The sequence below is a fragment of the Protopterus annectens genome, chromosome 9.part0 (genome assembly GCF_019279795.1).
Source record: "Protopterus annectens isolate FY-2018-M chromosome 9.part0, PAN1.0, whole genome shotgun sequence".
Classification (NCBI taxonomy): Eukaryota; Metazoa; Chordata; order Ceratodontiformes; family Protopteridae; genus Protopterus; species Protopterus annectens.
This window is the reverse complement of record NC_056743.1, coordinates 1703662154-1703687267: the sequence shown is the minus strand read 5'-3', so window position 1 is coordinate 1703687267 and position 25114 is coordinate 1703662154. Positions and strand designations below refer to the sequence as shown.

General features: G+C 46.2%; 1 protein-coding gene across 2 annotated transcripts in view; it reads right to left on the bottom strand.

The window, feature by feature from the left end:
• Positions 1 to 25114, bottom strand: part of CDC37 (cell division cycle 37, HSP90 cochaperone) — a 935136-nt gene that overhangs the window by 270388 nt on the left and 639634 nt on the right. For both annotated transcript variants that reach the window (XM_044084570.1, XM_044084571.1), the window contains exon 6: positions 7411 to 7593. In XM_044084570.1, coding sequence (XP_043940505.1) covers positions 7411 to 7593 — 183 coding nt within the window. The remainder of the gene's footprint in view (positions 1 to 7410; positions 7594 to 25114) is intronic.

The following is a 25114-nucleotide window of genomic DNA, read 5'->3' as shown; positions in this document are numbered from 1 at the left end:
AATCCGGCCGACCGAAGGGCGGCCTGACGACAGGACAACCCATTTGTAAGGACTGCAGATGCATCCTTGAAGGACATCAGATCACTGTGAAAATTTATAAATAATTTTAATTTATTCCAATTATCTGAGGTGTATAAACAGCCAAGTAGCTATAGCTGCAGATACTTGGCCTATCTGTGGATATAAAATTGAAATGCATAACTGTAGTCTTTATTTTTCACATCACAAACACCCAGAGGTGCCGGAAGCTGTTGAAGACTGGGGAGCGGAGGGTGAGAGGGGCACTTAGTGATCTAAGAAGGGCAATTTTTTACTGTTTTACTACACTAAATTGCACTGAGTGTTGTACATGTTTTAATCAAATTACACAATTTTTGCTCACTGCATTCATACTTTAACAAGGGATCCACTAAAAGCACCCAAGTGGTGCAGCTTACCAATTTGTACAAATACAACACAAAATAAAAACAGTGAGTGGTGGCAATTAGTATACACACCATCCACACAACTAACAATGTGTTCAGTTCTATGGTAAGGAATTCCTTACTAAAACTTCTGAAAATCTCCTTCCCTTCTCTGAAAGATGCCTTGGATGCTTCTACTTTAGCATGGACAAAATGAAGCATTCAGCATGGGGATGCGCAGGACAGGCTCTGAAGGATGACATCAACACAGCACACCCCTCCACCTCAGAGGCACTTGGCTACTAGTGTTTCAGGTAATACCTGTAACTAGAAGACAAAACCTTCCTTCAGAGACAGACAAGTTACAAAAAGAGAAGTTATGTCTTACCATAACGTTCCACCTGTATTGTTGATCCTCGTTCAATCATTAAGAATGGGTATCGGTTCAGAGCTCGGAACAGAGCCGGCCATTTTCCAAGCTCGCATCAGCTTCAAACTCTCAAGCTAAACTCTTACCCACACTCCCCCTCTCCCTGTTACCTCAGATTGAGTTTGCAAGTCAAAGAAGGTAGAGGCTACCTCTGGTCAAATAACTTGAGAACCGGATGGTGAGATCCACTAGAAACCACAGGAGGGGGAAGGAGGGAGGGTCGTAATGACTGAACGAAGATCAACATCACAGACGGAACGTTATGGTAAGACATAACTTCTTTATCTGATATTGTCAATCCTCGTTCATTCCTTACGCATTGGACAGAGTCCCCAGCTACCTCTAATTCCTGGGAGGCTCTCATGGAAGGAGATTCTGAGCACCAAAGAACCAAAAGATGCTCATCCCCCAGAGGCCAAATCCAATTTGTAATGATTGATGAAGGTATGAGGCGTTGCCCAAGTTGCAGCTGCACAGATGTCATGTAAAGAAGCTCTGGCATGGAAGGTAGCAGAAGTTGCCACCGACCTTGTTGATTGAGATTTCATGGTAGTAGGCAACGAGATATTACGCTGTGTATAAATAAAGGTCACACAGTCCTTCAACCATCTAGCTAATATGACCTTAGCAACAGCAGATCCCAATCTAGGTCCAGAAAAGGCCAAAAATAACTGGTCAGATTTACGAAAGGGTTTTGTCCTGTTTAAGTAAAAACAGATTTGCCTGTGTATATCTAGGGTATGTAAGCAATACTCTCCTCTGTTTGAACGATTGGGAAAGAAAACTGGCAATTCAATGGCTTGATTAATGGACATTTCAGAGATCACTTTAGGCAGAAATGATGGATTAGTTCTCAGAGACACTCTATCTCTATGAAAAAACAAATATGGACTCTTGATACATAAAGCTTGAAGTTCAGAAATACGTCTGGCAGAAGTAATAGCGACCAAAAACAAGGTTTTCCATGACAAATACTTGAGGTCGCAAGAAGAGGCTGGTTCGAAAGGTGACACTGTCAGAGCTTGTAGAACTAAAGATAAGTCCCATGGTTGAATAGGAGGTGGCTTCAGATGATTCACACCTTTTATGAAGGTCTTGCACAATTTATGGGACATAAGAGAGGAATCTTGGACACCCTCATGAAAATTAGAAATTGCAGCCAAATGAACTCTAAATGGTAGAGGCCGATAGACCCGATCGGAACAGGTCGGGCAGATAGTCTAGTATTAGACACTGGTGCTGAAAAGGGGTCTACTTGTTTATCTTTCAGCCAACAGGTAAATCTTTTCCACTTGCTCAGATAAGTAATTCTAGTGGAAGACTTATGAGAAGCAATGAGAATATCATGTACTGGTAAAGAAAGATCATTCTGCCTGGCAATCAAGGGAACTGGAGTAGCCAATCTGTGAGCGTCAGGTTGTTCAAGTTGGGATGAATTAGGTTCTGTGGGTCTGAGATCAACTCCGGGGTTGGATGGAGAATCCATGGTCGATCTAGTAGGTGAAGCCAAAGGAAGGGGAACCAAATCTGTCGAGGCCAATATGGTGCTATGAGGATCACCTTGCTCTTCACTCGACGGACTTTCTTCAGAAACTGGGGAATGAGGGAAAAGGGTGGAAATGCGTAAAGAAGACCCGAGGGCCAATCATGGACTACAGCGTCCCTGGGTGACTGTCCCAGAGGGGGAATCAAGGCGAAGTAGTTGCTGCATTTGTAGTTGGTCGGGGATGCAAAGAGGTCACAGCAAGGATGGCCCCAGAGGTGGAAGATCTCCACCGCTATCAAGAGATTCAGGGACCACTTGTGAGGTTGAAGAATGCAACTGCTGAGTCTGTCTGCTATCACGTTGGAACTCCCGGGAATGTGCATTGCTAGAAGAAAATGGTTAGTAGCCATCACCCATTGCCATATCCTCATGGCCTCTCGACAAAGGGGGTAAGATTTGGTTCCACCTTGCTTGTTGATGTACCAGACCACTGCCGTGTTGTCTGATTGAATTGCAATTGTCCCAGATGGCAGCAGGGGATGGAATGCTTGCAACGCCAGAAGCACCGCCCTCACTCTAGAACATTTATATGCAGAGGGGACCTCCAGTTCGGACCAAGTGCCTTGGACTGTCTGTCCCTGACAGCCCCCCTCCACCCCATCAGGGAGGCGTCCGTGGTCACTGTAGCCTTTGGTTGCTGGGGGGAGAAGGGGCGAGACCATTGTGAGAGATTGTGTGTCATCCACCATTTTAAATCCTGTTTGCACCTGTGGGTTACTCGAATCATGGCTGAAAGAGGATGCTGAAAAGGATACCATTGGGTGAGCAGTAGCCATTGTAGAAGCCTCATGTGAAACCTGGCCAGGGGAACAATGGTGATGGAGGCTGCCATGGAACCCAACAGCTGTAGAACCGAGTGAGCTGTGGATTTTTCCTTTGAAGGATTGGAATTAGTTGTTGCTTTATCCTAGAATTCTGTGCTCTGGAATAGCACCTCTGCAGTTTTTTGTGTCCAAGATAACCCCTATGAATTATGTCAACTGACATGGGGCGAGATTGGATTTCTGCCAGTTTATGGTTATGCCTAGCCTTTGAGCAGCGAGGAGAGAGTATGCCAGGGCTTTTTCCAGTAGATGTCTGGTGGGGGCGGAAATGAGCCAGTCTTCTAGGTATGGAAACACCTGGAATATTTGAAGTCACAAGTGAGCTGTGACAACTGCCATGCACTGGGGTCTGTAGAGAGTCCGAAGGGCAGTACTCTGAACTGGTAGTGACTGGCTCCTGCACGGAAGCGCCGAAATCTTCTTGATGGCCTGTCCAACTTTATATGTTAGTACGCATCTTGAAGATCTATAGAGCACATCCAATCATCTTTTTCCAAAAGCAGGAGGATAGGCTGTATTGTGACCAGCCGGAATTTTTGTACTCTCACAAACCTGTTCAATACACTGAGATCCAAAATTGGTCTCCAGTCCCCTGTTTTCTTTGGCACCAAAAATAGTCTAGAGTAGAATCCGGATCCTATCTGGTCTGGAGGGACTATTTGGATGACTCTTTTTCTTAGCAGCTTTTCTATCTCTAGTGCTGCTTCTTCCCTTTGACTGGGTGGAACGTCAGGAAGATTTTTTGAAGGGATGGGACAAAGATCAAAGGGGATATGATAACCTCTGGTTATGATCCTTTGTACCAAAGAATCGGTGGTGATGGTTAGCCAGGCAGAAGGGTACAAGGAGAAACGCCCCACAACCACCTCCAGAGGAAAGGAGTTGGGCCGCTCTTCAGGAGCGCTGGTAGGATTGACCAGGGAAAAAATCTCTGGAACCCTGGTTATGCAGTCCCCCCCTCTGCCCCAAAAGGAACGTCTTCCCTGTGAGTTTCCCCTCTGCCTCTGGGGGAGAACTCGGCCTGTGTGTCATGGAAAGGACCCTGAGATTTCTTGAACCATATCTTCCCACTCTTTTGGTTTTGGGAGAAAGCACGTTGAGGGGAAGAATAATGGACACCTATGGCAGAAAGGGTCTTACTGTCCTGTTCACATCTGGCCAGTGTGCTTTTAACTTTGGGCCCAAACAACGAGGAGGTCTCAATGGGGCCATTAAGAAAAGACTTAAAGGGTTCCGTGAAGTTGCACAAGTGCATCCAGGCATGTTGTCTCAAGACCGCAGCTGAACCCGCTGCTCTAGCTGCTCCTGCTGATGCGCGAGATATCAGTCGCATAGAGGAGTTAGATATAGATTCAATGGTGGCCAGGTGAGAGGCCACTTTTTCACAGAACTCTTCACACACGGCACCAGCCAAGGTTTCAGAGAGCTCAGAAACCAGATCCCTCTGAAGCCTGGTAAAATGTGCCACACCATTCAGGGACCTGATAGCAAAGGTCGCTGAAGCAAAGGTGCGCTTCCCTATCCTGTCCAGGGCCAGAGACTCTTTTTTAGGCTGATGGACAGTCTGGCTTTCTTCTTCTGCCAGATCCTTTTCTGTTGCGGCCACCACCACCCAAAGTACCCACAGGAAGACCTTTGGACCAATGGTGATCTGAAGCAGGAGGGGACAAGATCTCATCTGGCCTCCGGGGAATAGCTTTGACGATATCAGGAGCCTTCCAAGCACGCTGCACGATGAGCCGGACAAGTTCATCGGCAGGTGGAGTAACCCAGGAGGTAGGGAGCCGAGCGCGAAAAGCCTGCAGGAACACAGATTCCTCAGAGGTTGGATTAGAGGACTGCCAGTCACCTCTCTGTTTCAGGATTTCAAGGATATCACCAAAGGATACCCTCAGAGGGTGACCAAGGGGATCCTCCCCCTCATCGAAATCTGTGTCTTCGGTGAAGGACTCCTCTGTGGAGTCCATGTGCTTCCTCTTACAAGAACTTTTCTGGTGGACCTCCTCAGCGGGAGAAATTGGAGAAGACAGCAGAAAAGGGGATTGCTGAGGGAATATGTCCTGCGGCCCTTGCACCCTGTGTCCGCTAGATGTGACTTGTGAAACCAGTGTACCAGAGGATGTCGGAGGTATAGACAGTCCGGTATTGCCAGCAGCAGCAAAAGCCTTCTCCATCAGTTGGAAGGCTGGTCCACCCAAAGAGGAGTGTATCTCTAGGACAGGGGTCACCCGTCCCCTAAGTGGCTCAGCCTGCCGACGCAGAGTCCTTGGATGGCTGTGGAGCAGCAAGCTATGCGTGTCACAGCTAACATCCTGGGTCGTAGCAAAACATTCCTGCCATGAAGGCAACTGCGGTTCCTTAGTGAGAACCATAAAGGGAACCGCAGAAGGGGAAGACTGTGCTATAGCCATGGACTTCAAAGGCAATGAAGGAGAAGAATAAGAAGGGGTCTTTGGAGATGGGTGATCACCTCCCAAGGAAGGATAGTTCCTGAGGGGTGGGATACCTCTGGCCAAGAGTGCCTGGTCCACGGGATGCAACACATCATGTTCGGAAAGGCTTCTAGTGGACCTCACGGAGACTGAGGGAGAAACTGGCCTGTCCCACAGAAGAGGCAGACTTGGTGCCCATCTCATCTGACCGCACCGAGGACAACGGTGCCGAGAGAGACTGGACTACTGTTGTCTGCACCGAAGAAGTTATCAGTGCCGAGGTCACTGTCTGCACCGATACAGGGATCGGTGCCTAAGTGGTTGTCGGTGACAAAGCTGGAACAGACACAGGGATCGGTGCCGAAGCTGGAACTGACAAAACTGGAGTCAACAATAAGGGCGTCGGTTCCGAGAAAGATCTCGGAGCCGATGTGGTCAAGGTCTACGCCGACCGAACGGTCGGTGCCAATACAGTGGTAATGGTCTGAACCGAGGAGCCTCTCGGTGCCGATATACAGAAGGCTGCAGGAGAAGACCGAGACAAAATCACTAATGGAGCCGAAGGTTTAGGCACCGAAAGCACTGGGGCTAACTGAGAAAGCTCCGGAGCTGAAACTTTAGCCTTTTTAGGTTTTGGTTGGCGGGAGTCCCCAGCCAGGGACAAAGGCAAAGATTTAGCCTTAGTAGGAACATCCATTTTCTTACGGGCTCTAGGAGGGGTTGAGACCTCAGACCCAGAAATAGCCTCTGAAAAGGGAGATTTTAGAAGTCCCTTCAGTATCAGTTTTTTTTCCTTTCCAACAACATTCTATTAGAAAAGTTCTCACTACTAGTACAGGGTGGTGCAACCGATAAATGGGAAGCTCCCAAGCAATAAACACACACAGTGTGTGCATCAGAAATAGGCAGTTTGTGTCTACAATCGGAACACTGCTTAAACCCCGGACTACCTTTTGTATCTGTCATGACAGCAAATGAATTAATAGAAAAGTATCAACAATGCTACAAGAGAGCACCTGAAGGTATGAGAGAGAAAAGGGAAAAAGATTACCAACAATGGTAAACAGAGAATACCTCACGGTAAAAGTAAGGAAAACGCAGAAAAATCTAAAGAAATTATGAACTCTAGATGCGAGAGATTAAGAGACAATAAAATATGAACTTTTCTGACAGAAAAGTAATTTGTAAAGCAATTAAACAACAATTGACTGTACTTAGCTCAAAAGAAGTAGCTTGACATGACCAGATGGCAACGCAGCAAACTAAATCTGAGGTAACAGGGAGAGGGGGACTGTGGGTAAGAATTTAGCTCGAGAGTTTGAAGCTGACGCGAGCTTGGAAAATGGCCGGCTCGGTTCCAGCTCAGAACCGATGCCCATGCGTAAGGAATGAACGAGGATTAACAATATAAGATCACATCTTTCATGACAAATATTAAAATGTAGCAAAAATAAGTAGACCTGAAAACAAAAATGCATGCAGTACTTAATCCCAGGCATGCAAGTTTTTATTAAAAACATACACAACCTGCAACCTAAAGGGCTTGAAAAAAAGACTATCAAATTAGTATTGCCAACAGTTGATCTCAGAACTTACAAGGGCATCAAGAGAAGAACCACAGACCAAAAGACTTGAACCACCCCAACAAAAAGCACTGAAAAGTCTCATTTCTTGAGCTAGGTAAACGCAAGCATCACAGATTCAATGATTAATCAAATACCTCTGACTAACCAGAACAGTGCAATGCATATTTTCACTTATGCTGAATACTCACAAGTGGGAGGGACTCGTATACTTCGACAGGATCAAGACCTCCAGGTCCAATGCGTTTCTTGCGTTCCTCTTCCTCATACTCTTTCAAGGCCTTCTCTATTCGGATTTTTGCACGACCCCTTACCCTTTCTTTGAATGCTTCAAGTTCATCATTAAATGCCTCTTGGTACTGTTGATCTGCAGTCTTAAAAGAAATTAATTATAACTGACATTAAAGCAAAAACTTTTAAAAGGTAAAACAATAAAATGGATGCATTTCTTAATGAGAAATGAGAACTCTAAGCAGGGAGTTGGCTTTTATTAAATGACAAGTTCAGTTGGAAACGGAACATTTACATGGAAACTCAGGACAAAAGCTCCAAGGGCCAGCAGAAAGCAACACTTAAGAGACCAAACTATTATACAAGGCAAATTTTCTATTACCTAAAACATTATTTCAAACAAGTTAGTATTTAATTGCAATCAACTACCTAATCACAACAATGACATTTAGGTTGCAGTTCTATCAGTACTAGATCCATTAACTTTTAGGAACCACTAAACTAAGACAAAGGAAGAAACATGTACTGGAGGCAGGGTAGAAGGCTATGTAACAAGTGCAGGACGGCATAGAGAGAGAGAGAGAAAAAGATGACAAAAATCTTGGTGGGCTTGCAGGGATGACATGTAACACATCGGAAGCCAAAGAGAAGGATAACAAAGAAAGTGCAGTACACAGAAGCACAGTTAGCTTTAACATGGTAAAAGTCAGGCTAAGAAAAAAAATGAAAAGTGGGAGCACGCAAAGAAAGTAAAGAAATACAGGAAAGAATACATCAATCTGATAGTTAACTGATAGTTAATTTTAAACACACAAGTCTGATTAGCAGTTTATGTTTTACAGCATTTCAGTTTACCACTCCAAAGCATCTTTCTCATCTACTGTGTTTAACTTGCATGCTATTGCCAAAATCTGCATTAATATAAAATACCTGTTGCACTTGCATGCTGTGCTGTAATCAGCTGCACTTTAAAAAAGCAAACTTGACAAGTGGTGCTTGAGGTACAGCCATGAAGAATGAACAGCACTAACATGAATGAGAGGTTATACTGATAACTACCACAATATCTCCAAATTTATGACATTACAGAGAACACCTGCTATAGTGACCACTAATGACAAAGTACAGTTTTGTACCTACCATAAATGTAGATGTCCGATAGATATGCAACTGCAGTCATAACATATGGGTTGTCCTGCCTCAGGCAGCCCTCGGTCGGCCAGATTCCAAAGTCTGGGTCCGACGTCGGCTGATGTCGCATTTCTCTCCGACGTCAGAGCGGCTGGAATATATAAGCATCAGCCGACGCCATCTTCTTCAGTGTTTCTTGCCCCAGATGCCAGGTGCCCTCCAAGGAAGGCTGTAATCAAATTGGAAGACAAAAATAGGTTTCCAGACAATAAACAAGCAATAAACAGATACACCATAACAGATATCCCCAGCTAAGGATAACAGGGAGAGGAGTGGACCCAAGGCATAGAGGGGAAGGAGGGAGGGAAAACCCGACTGCAGTTGCATATCTATCGGACATCTACATTTATGGTAGGTACAAAACTGTACTATGTCCTTCAAGAATGCAACTGCAGTCATAACATATGGGTTGAATACCATAGCTTAGCTGGGGAGGTGGTATGCTCTAAGAAAAGGATGGTGTAGCTATCAATCCCTGCAGGACTGCCGAAGCAAAGCCTGCTCTGGATCTGGAATATAAAGGGAGGTTGTAGTGGCTGGAAAATGTATGCACGGAGCTCCATGAAGCAGCTTCTAGAATGTCTTTTGTAGGCACCCCTCTTAAGAATGCTGTAGAGGTGGCTGTAGCTCTGGTGGAGTGTGGTCTGACATTGGCTGGCACACACTTTCCATGGAAGGAATAACAGAATCTGATGCAATGTCCAATCCATTTTGAAATTGTCTGTTTGGAAATTGCTTTTCCTTGTACTCCAGGGGCATAAGCTACAAAAAGCTGATCAGACTTCCCACTGGTCTTGGTTCTGTCTAGGTAGTAGCGAAGTTGTCTGTGTATGTCCAAGGTATGTAACAGTCTTTCCCCTTTGTTCTCAGGATTGGGAAAGAAAGTAGGCAGGTGAATTGCTTGATTTAAAGAAACCCTAGATACCACTTTTGGCAGAAAGGTAGGGTTGGTTCGTAAGGAGACCCTGTCTCTGTGAAAAGTTATGAACGGTGGTATTGCCATTAGGGCCTGTAATTCCGAAACCCTTCTTGCTGAGGTAATGGCCAGCAGGAAAGCTGTCTTCCAGGAAAGAAATTGTAAATCCACAGAAGCTGCTGGCTCGAAGGGAGGTAGAGTCAATTTTTCTAGGACAAAATTGAGGTCCCAAGCTGGTACTGGTGCCTTTCTTGGGGGCTTTAAATTCTTGATTCCTCTAAGAAATTGCCTTAACAAAGGATGCGAAAACACAGGTGGATCAGTGTTGTATCTAGCTGAGATAGCTGAAGCATGTATTTTTATGGAATAGTATGAGAGTCCGTTATGTAGCATATCTGCCAAGTATTCCAGAATGAGTGGAATGCTCAAAAGTGATGCATCATGACCCTTGTTGGTATTCCAAATGCTGAATCTCTTCCATTTGGCTGAGTAAGCCTTTCTGGTGGATGGTCTGGCTTCTGTTAGTATCCGCTGAACTTCCTTGGAGAGAGGTAAATTGAGGTTATTTATGGGATCTCCCAAGCTGTTAGCTGTAGCGTCTGGATGTTGGGATGAACTGTCCTGAAGTTGTGTTGAGTCAAAAGTTGGGGCCATTGGGGAAGGGCCCACTTGTTGTGACATATGCTCCGTAGTAGTGGGTACCAGTGTTGTCTTGGCCAGTCTGGAGCTATTAGGATCCCCTTTGGCTGCTCTGCTTTGATCTTTAGTAACACTGTGGTCATCAGTGGCAGAGGTAGAAATGCATAGATTATTAGGGAGCTCCAGTTGAATGAGAGAGCATCTATTTTCCATGCTTGTGGATGATATGTCCTTGAGCAGAACTTTTGTAAGTGATGATTGAGGTGGGAGGCAAATAGGTCTACGTCCAGCCTGCCCCATGTCGATGTGAGTCGTATAAAGATGTCTGGATGTAGCCTCCATTCGTGGGGGTCTAGGAAATTCCTGCTTAGACTGTCCGCCAGAACATTGTCTTTGCCTGGAACAAACTGGGATTGTAACTGTATGTTTAGACTCAGTGATTTTTCCCAAAGATTCATTGTCAGTCTGCAAAGGGGGTAAGAATGAGTGCCCCCCTGCTTGTTTATGTACCACATCACAGTGGTGTTGCCTGTCCGTATTAGTAGGCGGCCTTGCTGAAGTTGTTGTCCAAAGGCCTCGATGGCATGCATTACTGCCAGCATTTCTTTTTGGTTGATATGCAGATGTGTTTCATTTGGAGACCACTGTCCTTGAATACATCTGCCCTCCATGTGCAGCCCCCATCCAAGGTCTGAGGCGTCTGTGGTCATGGTCTGTGTTATCTGAGGTTTTTTGAACGACATACCTGTGTTTGACTGGCTTACTGTGGCCCACCATAGGAATTCCTTTTGAAGACATGGAATGAGCAGAATAGTTGCTTCTAGGTTGTTGCTGTGTTGAGACCATAAGCTTTTTAGGTACCATTGAAGCTTTCTCATGTGTAGTCTTGCTAGTGGAACCAGGAGAATGCAGGATGCCATGTAACCCAGGGCCTGTAGGTATCTCCTTGCAGTCATCTGGGTGAGCTTTGCTAAACTTTTGAAGTAATGAGTTAACTTCTTTTGCTTGTCTTCTGTCAGGTAAGCCATTTGAGAGGCTGTGTCTAGTTTGGCTCCTAAGAAGGTTATTTGCTGGGATGGCTGAAGTCTTGACTTTTGAAAGTTGACTGTGTATCCCAGAGCCTGTAGCAAGTGTATGACATAATTCAAGTTTTTTGTCAAGGTTAGTTTGTTGTCTGCTTGTATGAGGCAATCGTCCAGGTACGGGTAGATTTGAATCCCCTGGAGCCTGCAATGAGCAATTACTGATGCCAGGCATTTCGTGAATACTCTGGGCGCAGTAGATAAGCCAAATGGCAATGCTGAGAATTGATAATGCTCTGGCCCTGCAAGAAATCTGAGGTATCTTCTGCAGCTGTGTCTGATAGGGACATGCAGGTATGCCTCCTTGAGGTCCAGAGTAATCAGCCAAGACCCCTTGCCCAGCATGGGAAGGAGTTGCTGTAGAGTCAGCATTTTGAACTTTGGTACTATGAGAAAAGTGTTTAAAGCGGACAAGTCCAGTATTGGTCTCCATTGAGTTTCTTTTCTTGGAACAAGGAACAGTCTTGAATAAAACCCCTGACCTTGTTCTTGTTGTGGAACTTTTTCTATTGCTTTGATCTGAGCAAGCAGAGAAATTTGCTTGATAGCCTCTGCCCTCTGATTTTGTGGAAGGTTTGGCATGCCTTGTTTTCTTGGCAAGGTATGAAAATGGAACCTGTAACCGTGATCTATAATGTCCAAAATCCATTTGTCTTTTGTCAGTTTGTGCCAATTTTTTGAAAACAACGATAATTTTCCGCCCAAAGGAGCTTCTGTTTGCTCCTTGGTCAGCGGAACTAGAGGAAAGTCATTGAGATTGTCCCTGCGGGGCAGGAGAAACCCCTGTGTCACTTCTTTGGTTTGCTGGTTGCCATTGTCGTCCCCTGTAGGATCCTCTGTATTGCCCTCTTCCTCGGCACGCCTGTTTTTGCCCCTTTGAAATCTTTCAGGATTAGGAAAGGACCAGTTTTTAGAAGGCCAGTTCCTGCTGAATCTGGGAGGCTGAACCTGGAGGAAATCTTTGACTGTCTGAACTGACTTGGCTTTTTCCTCAATGGACTTTAACACATCTTTAGCATTAGCACCAAAAAGCTTGTTCTTTTCCAAGGGTGCATCAAGAAGTTTTGCGTTAACATGATCTGGTGAAGGTTGTTCTTTTAACCATGCATGTCTATGAATGACCGCCCCTGTCATAGCCGCCCTACATGAAGCTTCCAATGCATCATATCCACACTGTAGAAAGTGATTGCTAACCTGCTGAGAATTATGAACAGCCTCTTGCAAAGACTTCCTATCTAAAGGGTCAGGAGAGGCCAATTTTTTCTGTAAATCGTCTAACAGGAAATCCTGATACTGAAACATGTAAAAGAGACAACTGAGAGCTCTCATAGATAAAGTAGTGGAGGTGTAAACCTTCTTCCCCCATCTCTCTAAGGACCTTGCTTCCCTGTCGGAAGGCAAAGGATTTTTGGAGGTGGTAGCTAAAACCCCTTTAGGCCCCTGGGAAATTGTTTCTAAATCAACAGCATGGGCCCTAAAGAAATGAGAATGGGTTTCTGGGACCCTATAGTATCTGTCAGGCTTGACAGGGGCAGGAGGAAGAGTATCAGGGGTAACACTGGAGTCAGAGTATAGATCATCCAAAACATTAAGCACAGGAGGTATAGCTAAGGGTCTGTGTTGGGGTTTTTAAGGAATGTTTGAAGGCGCTTTCTGGAATCTGAATATTCCTGGCCTTGCCACTGAAAATGCTCCCTCATGGAGTGCAGAACTTCCCCAAAAGAAATATCCTCAGGAGGAGAGGCCGAGGGAATGGAGTCCTCTGCATCTGAATCCTCATAGGTCTGGAAGGGCTCTTCCTGGCTTTCAGAGTGAAGAGTCCCCAAAATCTTCATCTGAAGAGAGAGGGTCAGAGGGTTCAACCCTGGGCCTCTTATCAGGAGGAGGCTGGGATCCTCTCTCAGGATGGGCCTGGGAACCTCTGATCAGGGAAATTAAATCTGCGGCCATACACATGATTTGAGTTTCAGGAGTAGGCTGAGGTAAGGTTTTAGCAGTAAGATGCTTGGCCTTGCTGGCTGCCTTAGCACGTATGTAGGCCTTGATAGACATGGACATGGGAGGCCTAGCCGCTCCACGTGCAGGAGAGCAATGGTCTCGGGCATTTCCTCGGTTTCAGTATCTGGAGGAAAATCAATAACTGGCGTCGGAGTGGCCTCCGGTATCGGTAGTGCGGTGTCTTCGGTTCGAAGCGGTGGAATAACCACCTCAGAGGGAACCGGAGCACTCGCGGTTAGTTTTGGCGTGGTGTCGGTGGAAGACGCGGGCCAAGGATGTCGGTCTCGGTCTTTTCGTTTCTTAGGAGTATGCGTTGTCGGTTGTTCCGACGGCATTATATAATCAAATTTTTTGCCGAAAAAGTCTTCAGCGAACTCCGCCCGGCGCCTGAGAGTGCGCTTATTGAAGCGAGCACAGGCCGAGACGTCGTGGTCTGGGCCAAGGCAAGGGAGGCAGTAAGAATGGAAATCCTTATGAGGTATTTGTTTACCACAAGACAAACAATTATTTACTTTTTCAGTAATTTCTGACATCGGCTGAGGCAAGAAAAGGTCCCCAACGGGGTACTTAGCTTTTTTGATGACTTCGGTTTCGAAGAATTCAGGAGCTGACCGACCGGCACTTGCGAACTGCTTCTGCTTCGGGCACCGAGCGGCAAGAAAGACTGAAGAAGATGGCGTCGGCTGATGCTTATATACTCCAGCCGCTCTGACGTCGGAGAGAAATGCGACATCAGCCGACGTCGGACCCAGACTTTGGAATCCGGCCGACCGAGGGCTGCCTGAGGCAGGACAACCCATATATTATGACTGCAGTTGCATTCTTGAAGGACATCTGGTTGGACCCTCAATCTCCTGTTCATCTATTAGCACTACATGCACATTACTCACTCAGAGGGCTGGAAAAGGGCAGGGAAGACTATTTCCACACAGGAGCATGGAAATGCCCTCTGAGCTGGTGGCAACGTGAGATGCTATTGCAATCATATTTCAAGGGGTTTTTGAAAATTTTTTATATATCTTACTTCTCTGTACTCCAGTGTACACAGCAAGCTACATTAAATTTGTATTAAACTGCAGAACACTGCCACCATTTTAACATGTATCCCCCTTTTCTCAGCAGCCTGGGGCTAGCCTTAAGACTAAGGGATGCCCACATGGTGGCTGTATTTTCCCATCCCAAAAGGACACAGACAGTTGTTCCTCCATTCTTTCTCCTAGGTACCCTATCTCGTGCAAATAGTACACTGGCAATTTGACACTGCACCAAAGGGCTTGACAGGAGTACGGTTTCTTCAAGTGTTTCAACCTATTCTGCTTGCTTCAAGAAACAGACTGGACAGCCATTTTTAATGAAGATGACAAAACACAGCCAACCAAAATAACTTTCTTGCACAGGAACTCCATTTTCAGTACTTAGAAATTACTTAAATTCAAGCAGTACATTCTCAGTAGTAGCACTACGTTTTGCATGTGACAAAGTACAGTTGTGTACACTTACCATAAATGTAGATGTTAGAGTGTATTCACTGTTGCAGTCGTCACACTTGGGTTATCTGCATGCAGGTAGCGCTCAGTCGGCCCGAATACCAGAGACTTGGTATTTCTGTATTGGTTGCTGTCACTCCAGGACTGACGTCAGGTCATCAGGGGTATAAAAACAGGCAGCAGACACCATTACATCAGTTTTTCTTACCCCAAATGTCAGGAGCCCCCCAACAGGGAGCTAAGGTATGGTGGGAAAATCACCACCAGTAAAAAGTAAATACTAATACCAATCCCCTGTAAGGGGTGAGTAATACAGAGAGGAGAGAGAGAAGAGGGCTGGAGGGAGGGAAACCAGGACTGCAACAGTAAATACACTCGAGCATCAACATTTATGGTAAGTGTACACAACTGTACTATGTTCTTCATGTTTCACTGTTGCAGTCATCACACTTTGGTTGATTCCCAAAGCTGAAGAAAGGGTCGAGGCAGTTAAGAAGAGTTAGGGCTGGCTAGTATCCCCTGCAGGTCTGCTGTTGCAAAACCTGCCCTGGATTTGGAAAAGACAGGCAGGTGGTAATGCTTGGTGAAGGTGTGTACAGAACTCCAGGTAGCAGCTTCCAGAATGTCTCTGGTAGGGACTCCCCTGAGGAATGCTGTAGAGGTAGAAGTTGCCCTAGTGAAATGTGTTCTGACCCCCTGAGGGGTTCGTTTCCCATGTTGTTTGTAGCAGAAATGGATACAGTGTGCTATCCCATTTGGAAATTGTTTTGAAATGGTCTTGCCCTCTGCCCCTGGTGCAAAACTGAGTAGTAACTGGTCAGATTTCCTGAAGGGCTTAGTCCTATCCAGGTAGAATCTGGGCTGCCTGTGCACGTCCAAGGAGTGCAGGATCCTTTCCCCTTTATTTTGAGGAGAAGGGAAGAAGGTTGGCAAGTGGATAGATTGGTTAAGAGCCACACTGGACACCACTTTAGGCATAAAGGAAGGGAGACCCTGGCAGCATGTAAAATAATCAAGGGTTCCACAGCCATAAGTGCCTGTGGTCCAGACACTCTTCTAGCTGAAGTGATGGCCAGAAGCAAGGCTGTTTTCCAAGAGAGGAATTTTAACTCTGCTGATGCTGCAGGCTCAAAGGAAGGGAGCGTGAGCTTTTCCAGTACAAAGTTAAGGTCCCAAACAGGGGTGGGTGCTCTCCTTGGTGGCCTTTAGTTGTTTGCCCCTCTCAGAAACTGTTTGATGAGAGGGTGAAAGAAGAGAGGTGGCTCAGTGTTGTAATGAGCCGAGATGGCAGAGGCATGGATCTTAATGGAGAAGGATAGGCCTCTGTGGAGATGATGTGCTAGGTAATCCAGGATTAGAGGTAAGGAGGGCAGTGCTGTGTCCTCTCCTTTAGACTGAATCCAGGAGCAATACCTTTTCCACTTAACAGCATAGGATTTCATTGTACTGGGTCTTCCAGCGTCAAGAATGACGTCCAGCACCTGCTTGCTTAGGCTGGTCACTAGGGGAGAATTCAAGAAATAAGCCAGGATGCAAGATTCAGGGTTTGCAGTTGCAGATGCAAGATCTGTCCCCCTTGCTGAGTGAGGAGGGTTGAGATCTGGGGTAGGTGCCAGGGTGGCACCAGTGACAGGCTGCGCAGTAGTGGGTACTAGTGCTGGCATGGCCAGTCCGGGGCAACCAGGATTGTCCTTGGTCTGTCCCGTCTTATCTTGAGTGATATTCTTAAGAGAAGGGGCAGAGGGGGGAATGCATAGATTGAGAGGTTTTCCCACTGGAAGGATAGGGCATCCACTTTCCAGGCCCTGCTGTGAAGTGTCCTGGTGCAGAATTTGCTGAGCTGGTGATTGCAGGGGGAGGCCTCTGGGGTCCCCCATTTCTGGATTAGAAGGCTGAAGGTGCTGGGTTCTAATTGCCAGTCATGTGGGTATAGGAGATTTCTGCTTAAGTCGTCTGCCAGTGGATATTTGTTTGCCTGGCTGGAATTGAGCTTGCAGATGAACATGCATGTCCAAGGACGTGCTCCACAGGGCCATGGCTAGCCTGCAGAGTGGGTAAGAATGCCCCCCCCCCTCGTTTGTTGATGTACCACATAAAGTACAGTTTTGTACCTACCATAAATGTAGATGTCCGATAGATATGCAACTGCAGTCCTTACATATGGAATGCCCTGCCTCAGGCAGCCCTCAGTCGGCCGGATTCCAAAGTCTGGGTCTGACGTCGGCTGATGTCGCCTCCTCCCCGACGTCAGAGCGGCTGGGGTATAAAGTTATCAGCCGACGCCATCTTCCTCAGTGTTTCTTGCCCCAGATGCCAGGTGCCCTCCAAGGAAGGCTAAAAATAGAACTGGATAAAAAAATTCCAGACATACACAATAGCAATAAACAGATACACCATAACAGATATCCCCAGCTAAGTATAAAAGGAGGAAAGTGGACCCAATGCACAGAGGGGAAGGGGGGAGGGAAAACCTGACTGCAGTTGCATATCTATCGGACATCTACATTTATGGTAGGTACAAAACTGTACTATGTCCTTCAAGAATGCAACTGCAGTCCTTACATACGGGTTGAATACCATAGCCAAGCTGGGGGTGGTAAGCTCTAAGATAAGGATGGTGTAGCTAAAATGCCCTGCAGGACTGCCGAAGCAAAGCCTGCTTGGGATCTGGAATATAAGGGGAGGTTGTAGTGCTTGGAAAATGTATGCACGGAGCTCCATGTAGCAGCTTCTAGAATTTCCTTTGTAGCCACCCCTCTTAGGAAGGCTGTGGAGGTGGCTGTAGCTCTGGTGGAGTGTGGTCTGACATTGGCTGGCACACCCTTTCCATGGTAGGAATAACAAAATCTGATGCAATGTCCAATCCATTTTGAAATTGTTTGTTTGGAGATTGCTTTTTCTTGTACTCCAGGAGCATAAGCTACAAATAGTTGGTCAGACTTTCTGTTGGCCTTTGTTCTGTCCAAGTAGTAGCGCAGTTTTCTGTGAATGTCCAAAGTGTGCAGCAGCTTTTCTCCTTTATTTTGAGGATTGGGGAAGAAAGTAGGCAGGTGAATTGCTTGATTTAGAGACACCCTGGATATCACTTTTGGCATAAAAGAAGGATTGGTTCTTAAAGAAACTCTGTCCTGATGAAAAATGAGGAATGGAGGTACTGCCATGAGGGCCTGTATCTCCGAAACTCTTCTTGCTGAGGTTATTGCCAACAGGAAAACTGTTTTTCAGGAAATAAATTGCAATTCTGCAGATGCTGCTGGCTCAAAGGGAGGAAGAGTTAATTTTTCCAACACGAAATTGAGGTCCCATGCAGGCACTGGTGGTTTTCTGGGAGGTTTGATATTCTTTACCCCTCTTAGAAACTGTCTTAGCAAAGGATGTGAGAACACAGGAGGATCGGTGTTGTATCTTGCTGAAATTGCTGAAACGTGTATTTTTATGGAAGAATAGGAAAGTCCATTATGCAGCATGTCTGCCAAGTATTCCAATATCTGTGGAATGTTCATTACTGATGCATCCTGTCCCTTGTTGGTATTCCAGATGCTGAATCTCTTCCATTTGGCTGAATAAGCTTTTCTGGTGGAAGGTCTGCGTGCTTCTAATAATATCTGTTGAACTTCCTTGGAGAAAGAGATATGTGGAGAAATCATGGGACCCTCTAAGCTGTCAGCCGCAGAGTTTGTAGGTTTGGGTGAACCGTCCGGTAATTGTGCTGAGTCAAGAGTGGAGACCATAGAGGCAGGATCCACGGTTTGGTGCAAGTTATGCTCCTTAGTAGTGGATACCAGTGCTGCCTTGGCCAATCTGGAGCTATTAAGATGCCTTTCAGTTGCTCTGCTTTGATCTTCAGTAACACCTTGGTCATCAATGGTAGAGGTGGGAATGCATTGATTGTTAGAGAGTTCAAGCTGAACGAGAGAGCATCTATTTTGCAGGCTTGTGGATGATGTGACCTCGTGCAGAACTTTTTCAGATGATGATTGAGGTGGGAGGCAAAGAGGTCTACGTCCGGCCTCCCCCATGCAGAAGCTATTTGTGCAAAAATGTCTGGATGCAACATCCATTCGTGTGGATCCACGGTGTTTCTGCTTAGACTGTCCGCTAAAACATTGGCCCTGCCCGGAACAAACTGGGATTGTAGCTGTATGTTCAGCTTCAGGGATTTTTCCCAAAGAGTCATTGTTAGTCTGCAAAGGGGGTAAGAATGAGTACCTCGTTTATGTACCACATAACAGTGGTGTTGTCTGTCTTTATTAGTAGATGACCTTGTTGAAGATATTTTCTGAAGGCCTCGATTGCATGCATTACTGCTAACATCTCTTTTTTGATTGATGTGCAGATGTACTTCCTGGGGAGTCCATTGCCCTTGAATACATCTGCCCTCCATGTGCGCCCCCCATCCATGGGCTGAGGCGTCTGTTGTAACGGTTTGGCTTGTTTGAGGCTTGTTGAAAGGCATACCTTTGTTTAACTGGTTTGCTTGGGCCCACCACAAAAATTCCCTTTGTAGACATGGGATAAGTGGGATAATTGCTTCTAAGTTGTGGCTGTGTTGAGACCATAAACTTTTTAGGTACCATTGTAGTTTTCTCATGTGTAGTCTTGCCAGTGGAATCAGTAGAATGCAAGATGCCATGAAACCCAGGGCCTGCAGGATTTTCCTTGCAGTCATCTGGGTGAGCTTTGCTAGGCTTTTGAAGTAATGTGGTGGTAGTTCTTGCTTCTCTTCTGTGAGGTAAGCCATTTGAGATTCTGTGTCTAGTTTGGCTCCTAAAAAAGTTATCTGTTGAGATGGCAGTAGTCTTGATTTTTGTAAGCTGACTGTGTATCCCAAGGCCTGTAGTAAGTGAATGACATAATTCAAGTTTTTTTGTCAAGGCTTGCTTGCTGTCCGCTTGTATAAGGCAGTCGTCCAGGTAAGGGTAAATTTGTATCCCCTGGAGTCTGCAATGTGCAATTACTGATGCCAGGCATTTCGTGAATACTCTGGGCGCAGTAGATAAGCCAAAGGGCAATGCTGAGAATTGATAATGCTCTGGCCCTGCAAGAAATCTGAGGTATCTTCTGCAACTGTGTCTGATTGGGACATGCAGGTATGCCTCCCTGAGGTCCAGAGTAACCAGCCAAGACCCCTTGCCCAGCATGGGAAGGAGTTGCTGTACAGTCAGCATTTTGAATTTTGGTACAATGAGAAAAGTGTTTAGAGCGGACAAGTCCAGTATAGGTCTCCATTGCTTTTCTTTTCTTGGAACGAGGAACAGTCTTGAGTAAAATCCCTGCCCCTGTTCCTGAGGAGGAACCTTTTCTATTGCTTTGATTTGTTTCTGCTTTGAAATTTGCTCGAATGCCTCTGCCCTTTGATTTTGTGGCAGGTTTGGCATGCCTTGTCTTGTTGGTAACGTATGAAAGTGGAATCTGTAGCCTTGGTCTATTATGTCCAGAATCCACTTGTCCTTTGTTAAAATGTGCCAGTTTTTTGAAAATAAGGATAATTTTCCGCCTAAAGGTGCTTCTCTCTGAGCCTTGGTCGGCGGTGTCAAAGGCAAGTCATTGTGATTGTCCCTGTGGGGCAGGGGAAGTCCCCGCGCCACCTCTCTGATTAGTCGGTTGCCATTGGCGTCCCCTGTAGGAGCCTCTGTATTGCCCTCTTCCTCGGGCACGCCTGCTTTTTCCCCTTTGAAATTTGTCAGTGTCCGGAAAGGAAACAATTTTTAGAAGGCCAATTCCTGCTGTTTGCACAGATTTAGCCTTTTCCTCAATTGATTTCAACACATCCTGAGCATTAGTACCACATAGCTTGTGTTTTTCCAGAGGTGCATCTAGAAGCTTTGCTTTAACATGATCTGGTAATGGCTGTTCTTTTAACCATGCATGTCTACGTATGACGGCCCCTGTCATAGCTGCCCTACATGAATCTTCCAATGCATCATATCCACACTGAAGAAAATGGTTGCTAACCTGCTGCGTGTTGTGAACCACATCCTGCAAGGCCTTCCTATCTAAAGGCTCAGGAGAGGCTAGCTTTTTCTGCAAATCATCCATTAAGAAATCCTGATACTGAAACATATAAAAAAGGCAATTGAGGGCTCTCATAGCCATTGTGGTTGAGGTATAAACCTTTTTGCCCCACCTCTCCAGGGACCTAGCGTCCCTGTCTGAGGGCAAGGGATTCTTTGCCGTGGATGCAGTAACCCCTTTGGGCCCCTGGGAAATGGTTTCTAAATCAACAGCATGGGCCTTAAAGAAATGTTTATGAGTTTCAGGAACCCTGTAGTATCTGTCCGGCTTGACAGGAGCCAGAGGGAGAGAATCAAGAGAAGCACTCGAATCTGAGTACACATCATCCAGAACATCAAGCACTGGAGGGATAGCTAAAGGCCTGTGTTGTGGTAGCTTAAGGAAGGTACGAAGCCGTTTCCTGGAGTCGGAGTATTTCTGGCCTTGCCACAGAAAATGCTCCCTCATGGAGTGAAGAACTTCCCCAAAAGAAATATCCTCAGGAGGGGAGGCAGAGGGGATAATCCTCCGTATCAGAATCCTCGTAGGCCTGGAAGGACTCTTCCTGGATTTCTGAGGGATCAGAGTCACCAGAGGCTTCATCTGAAGAAAGGGTGTCAGTATGCTCAACCCTGGGCCTTTTGTCAGAAGGTGGCTGAGATCCTCTTTCAGGATGGGCCTGGGAGCCTCTGATTAAGGAAATTAAATCTGCAGCCAAAGACATGATTTGTTTATCAGAAGAGGGCTGAGGCAGAGCTTTAGGAGGGTGAGACTTAGCCTGGCTAGCAGCCTTAGCACGTGTGTAGGCCTTGATAGACATAGACATAGGGGGCCTAGCTGCCCCACGTGCTGGAGTTACCTTGTCCACTGGTATGGTCTCCGGTAAATCTTGGGCTTCAGAATCTGGAGGAAAATCAACCACCGGCACCGGCGCAGGCTCCGGGGCCGGAGAAATCGGTAGAGCGGTGTCGTCAGTCTGGAGCGGTAGAACAACCACCTCAGAAGAGACCGATGCACTCGCGGTAATTTTTGGCGTGGAGTCGGTGGAAGTCGCGGGCCGAGGATGTCGGTCCCGGTCCTTCCGTTTTTTGGAAATATGAGGTGTCGGTTGTTCCGACGGCATGGTATAGGAGAATTTGTCGCCAAAAAAATCTTCAGCAAACTCTGCCCGGCGCCTGAGAGTGCGCTTATTGAAGCAAGCACAGGCGGCACAGGCCGAGACGTCGTGGTCTGGGCCAAGGCAGTAAGAATGGAAATCCTTATGAGGTGTTTGTTTACCACAAGACAAACAGTTATTAACTTTTTCAGTTTTTTCTGACATCGGCTGAGGCAAGAAAAGGATCCCCAACGGGGTACTTAGCTTTTTTGATGACTTCGGATACGAAAAACACAGGAGCTGACCGACCGGCACTTGTGAACTGCTTCTGCTTCGGGCACCGCGCGGCAAGAAAGACTGAGGAAGATGGCGTCGGCTGATACCTTTATACCCCAGCCACTCTGACGTCGGGGAGGAGGCGACATCATCCGACGTCGGACCCAGACTTTGGAATCCGGCCGACCGAGGGCTGCCTGAGGCAGGACAACCCATATGTAAGGACTGCAGTTGCATTCTTGAAGGACATCTGTGGTGTTGTCTGTTTTTATTAGCAGGGGTCCTGGTGAGAGTAGGGATTTGAAAGCGGTTAGAGCACGCTGAACAGCTAGCATCTCTTTTTCGTTGATGTGCAGATGAATTTGATTTGGGCTCCAGTTGCCCTGAATGCACTTGTCGTCCAGGTGTGCCCCCCAGGCATAGTCTGATGCATCTGTGGTTAGGGTCTGGGCGGCATGGGGTTGAGTAAAGGGAAGTCTCTTGTTGTGGTTGCATGCTGCTGCCCACAAAAGAAACTCTGTCCTTAGACAAGGTATGATGGGTATGGCAGTTTCCAGGTCCTGAGAATGTTGGCACCAAAGACTTAAGTACCACTGAAGTTTCCTCATATGCAGTCTGGCATATGGAATTAGTAGGATGCAAGATGCCATGAACCCTAGGGCCTGCAGGATTTTCCTTGCTGACAGCTGGGTTCTGGTGGCCATTTGGGTGAAGTAGGCTGTCAGATAGGCTTGTTTTTCTGGAGTAAGGAATGCCATCTTAGGATGCTGTGCCCAAGCTTGCTCCCAGGAATACAATTTTTTGACTGGGGACTAGTTTTGATTTCTTTTCATTGACAGTGTACCCCAGGGAGGTTAGAATGTTATTTACAAATGTCAGGTGTTGCAACAGCTTTTCCTGACTGTATGCCTGAATCAGGCAGTAGTCCAAGTATGGGTAAATTTTAATTTTTCTCCGTCTGCAATAGGCAAAGGATGGAGCCAGGCATTTTGTGAAGACTCTGGGAGCAGTGGATAAGCCAAAGGGAAGTGCAGAGAACTGATAATGCATAGATCCTGCCCTGAAATTTAGGTATTTCCAGCATGAGTCCCTGATAGGGATGTGCAGATAGGCTTCTTTTTAGGTCTAGGGTGGCTAACCAGGCATCTTTGGACAGCACAGGAAAAAGCTGCTGAAGGGTGAGCATTTTGAATTTTGGTACCACCAGGAAGGTGTTTAGAATGGAAAGATCTAAGATTGGGTGCCAAGTGCCCTCTATTATGGGTACCAGGAAAAGTCTGGAATAGAACCTTTGACCTATCTGTTCTGCAGGAACAGGTTGAATTGCCCTTATGGAGAGCAGGGACTGAACTTGGTTTTGTGCCTCTGCCCACTGGTTTGGAGGAAGGTCTGGGAATCCTTCTGGGGTTTGCAGTGAGTGGAAGTAGAATTTGTACCCCTGGGATACAATGTTGAGGACCCATCGGTCTTTGGTGATAGAGGTCCATTTTTCTGCATGATGGGCTACTTCCTCCTAGGGGCACGAGATGTTGGGCAGAGGTGAGGAGTGGTTGAGAAGGCATTGTAAATTCTTTCTATAAGGGGGTGGCTTAGCACTCCCTGTTTTTGAAGTGGAGGCACTCCGTTGCTTAAATCTCTACAAACTCAGGTAGCGGCCGACAGGCAATCGTGCAAACGGTTTCTGCTTTGGGCTCCTCGGCAAGAAAGACTGATGTAATGGTGTCAGCTGCCTGTTTTTCTACCCCTGACGACCTGACTTCAGTCCTGGAGCGACAGCAATCGACGCAGAAATACTAAGTCTCTGGTATTCGGGTCGACTGAGGGCTACCTGCAGGCAGATAACCCAAATGTAATGACTGCAACAGTGAAACGAAGAACATCTCAGATTCTCCAATTTACAACTAGGTTTCCCTATCAAACTTATGACCAACAGGGATTTCAATAAGCTAGTCTGCCATAATGACTTGTCTGATATTTTCTATTTCCCATATGTGTGAATTAAGATTTATGAAAGTGAATGAATGTCTTAGTTTGACTATTTATTTGTATTTGGTTATTAGACAGGTTCATGCAGGACCCCTTTTCAGCAGGGGCCCACAGGAGAAAAGCTCCAAAAACATTTAATTAGTGAAAAGTGTAAGATTACAGTAGACAAGAAAGCAAACAAACAAGTGAAGTATAGTCGTTACAGATTCAAAGACTAAATGTCAAGGTATGTGACAAGTAGCAGGTGTCAAAAGAGGAAACTATAAGCAAAGACTGTAGTGAAGAAGGTGGTAATTTTAGTAAGGCAACTGTAGAAGAGCGGGAAAGTACAGTTGTGCACCTACGATAAATGTAGATGTTCGAGTGTATTCACTGTTGCAGTCATTACAATTGGGTTATCCTGCTGGCAGGCTACCCGCAGTCGGCCTGAGTTCCAAATTCTAGGTCCGGCATTATTTGCTGTAGCCTCCTCCCTGACGTCAGTGCGCCAGGGGTATAAAAGATGCAGCAGACGCCATTTTCTTCAGTTGTTCTTGCCCCAGATATCAGGTGCCCCTAAAATGGTAGGCTCACTAATGCCAAAAAGCATGCATAACCAAAAAACAACTTTTCCTTCATCTACAAGCAAATACAGCACATAGGTTGTATAGAATAGAGAAGTACAGATAAGTCCCAGCAAGGAAAAGGGGGATGGAGGGAGGGTAACCTGGACTGCAACAGTGAATACACTCGAACATCTACATTTATGGTAAGTACACAACTGTACTATGTTCATCGTGTTTCACTGTTGCAGTCATTACAATTGGGTTGAATCCCAAAGCTATGGTTGGGAGGCTGGTGCTAAATAGGATTAGGAGAGGCTATCAGGCCCTGCAGAACTGCAGTGGCAAAGCCTGCCCTGGATTTAGAATAGAGAAGTAAGTGATAGTGCTTTGTAAAAGTATGCACTGAACTCCAAGTTGCAGCCTCTAAGATGCCTTTGATTGGTACTCCTCTGAG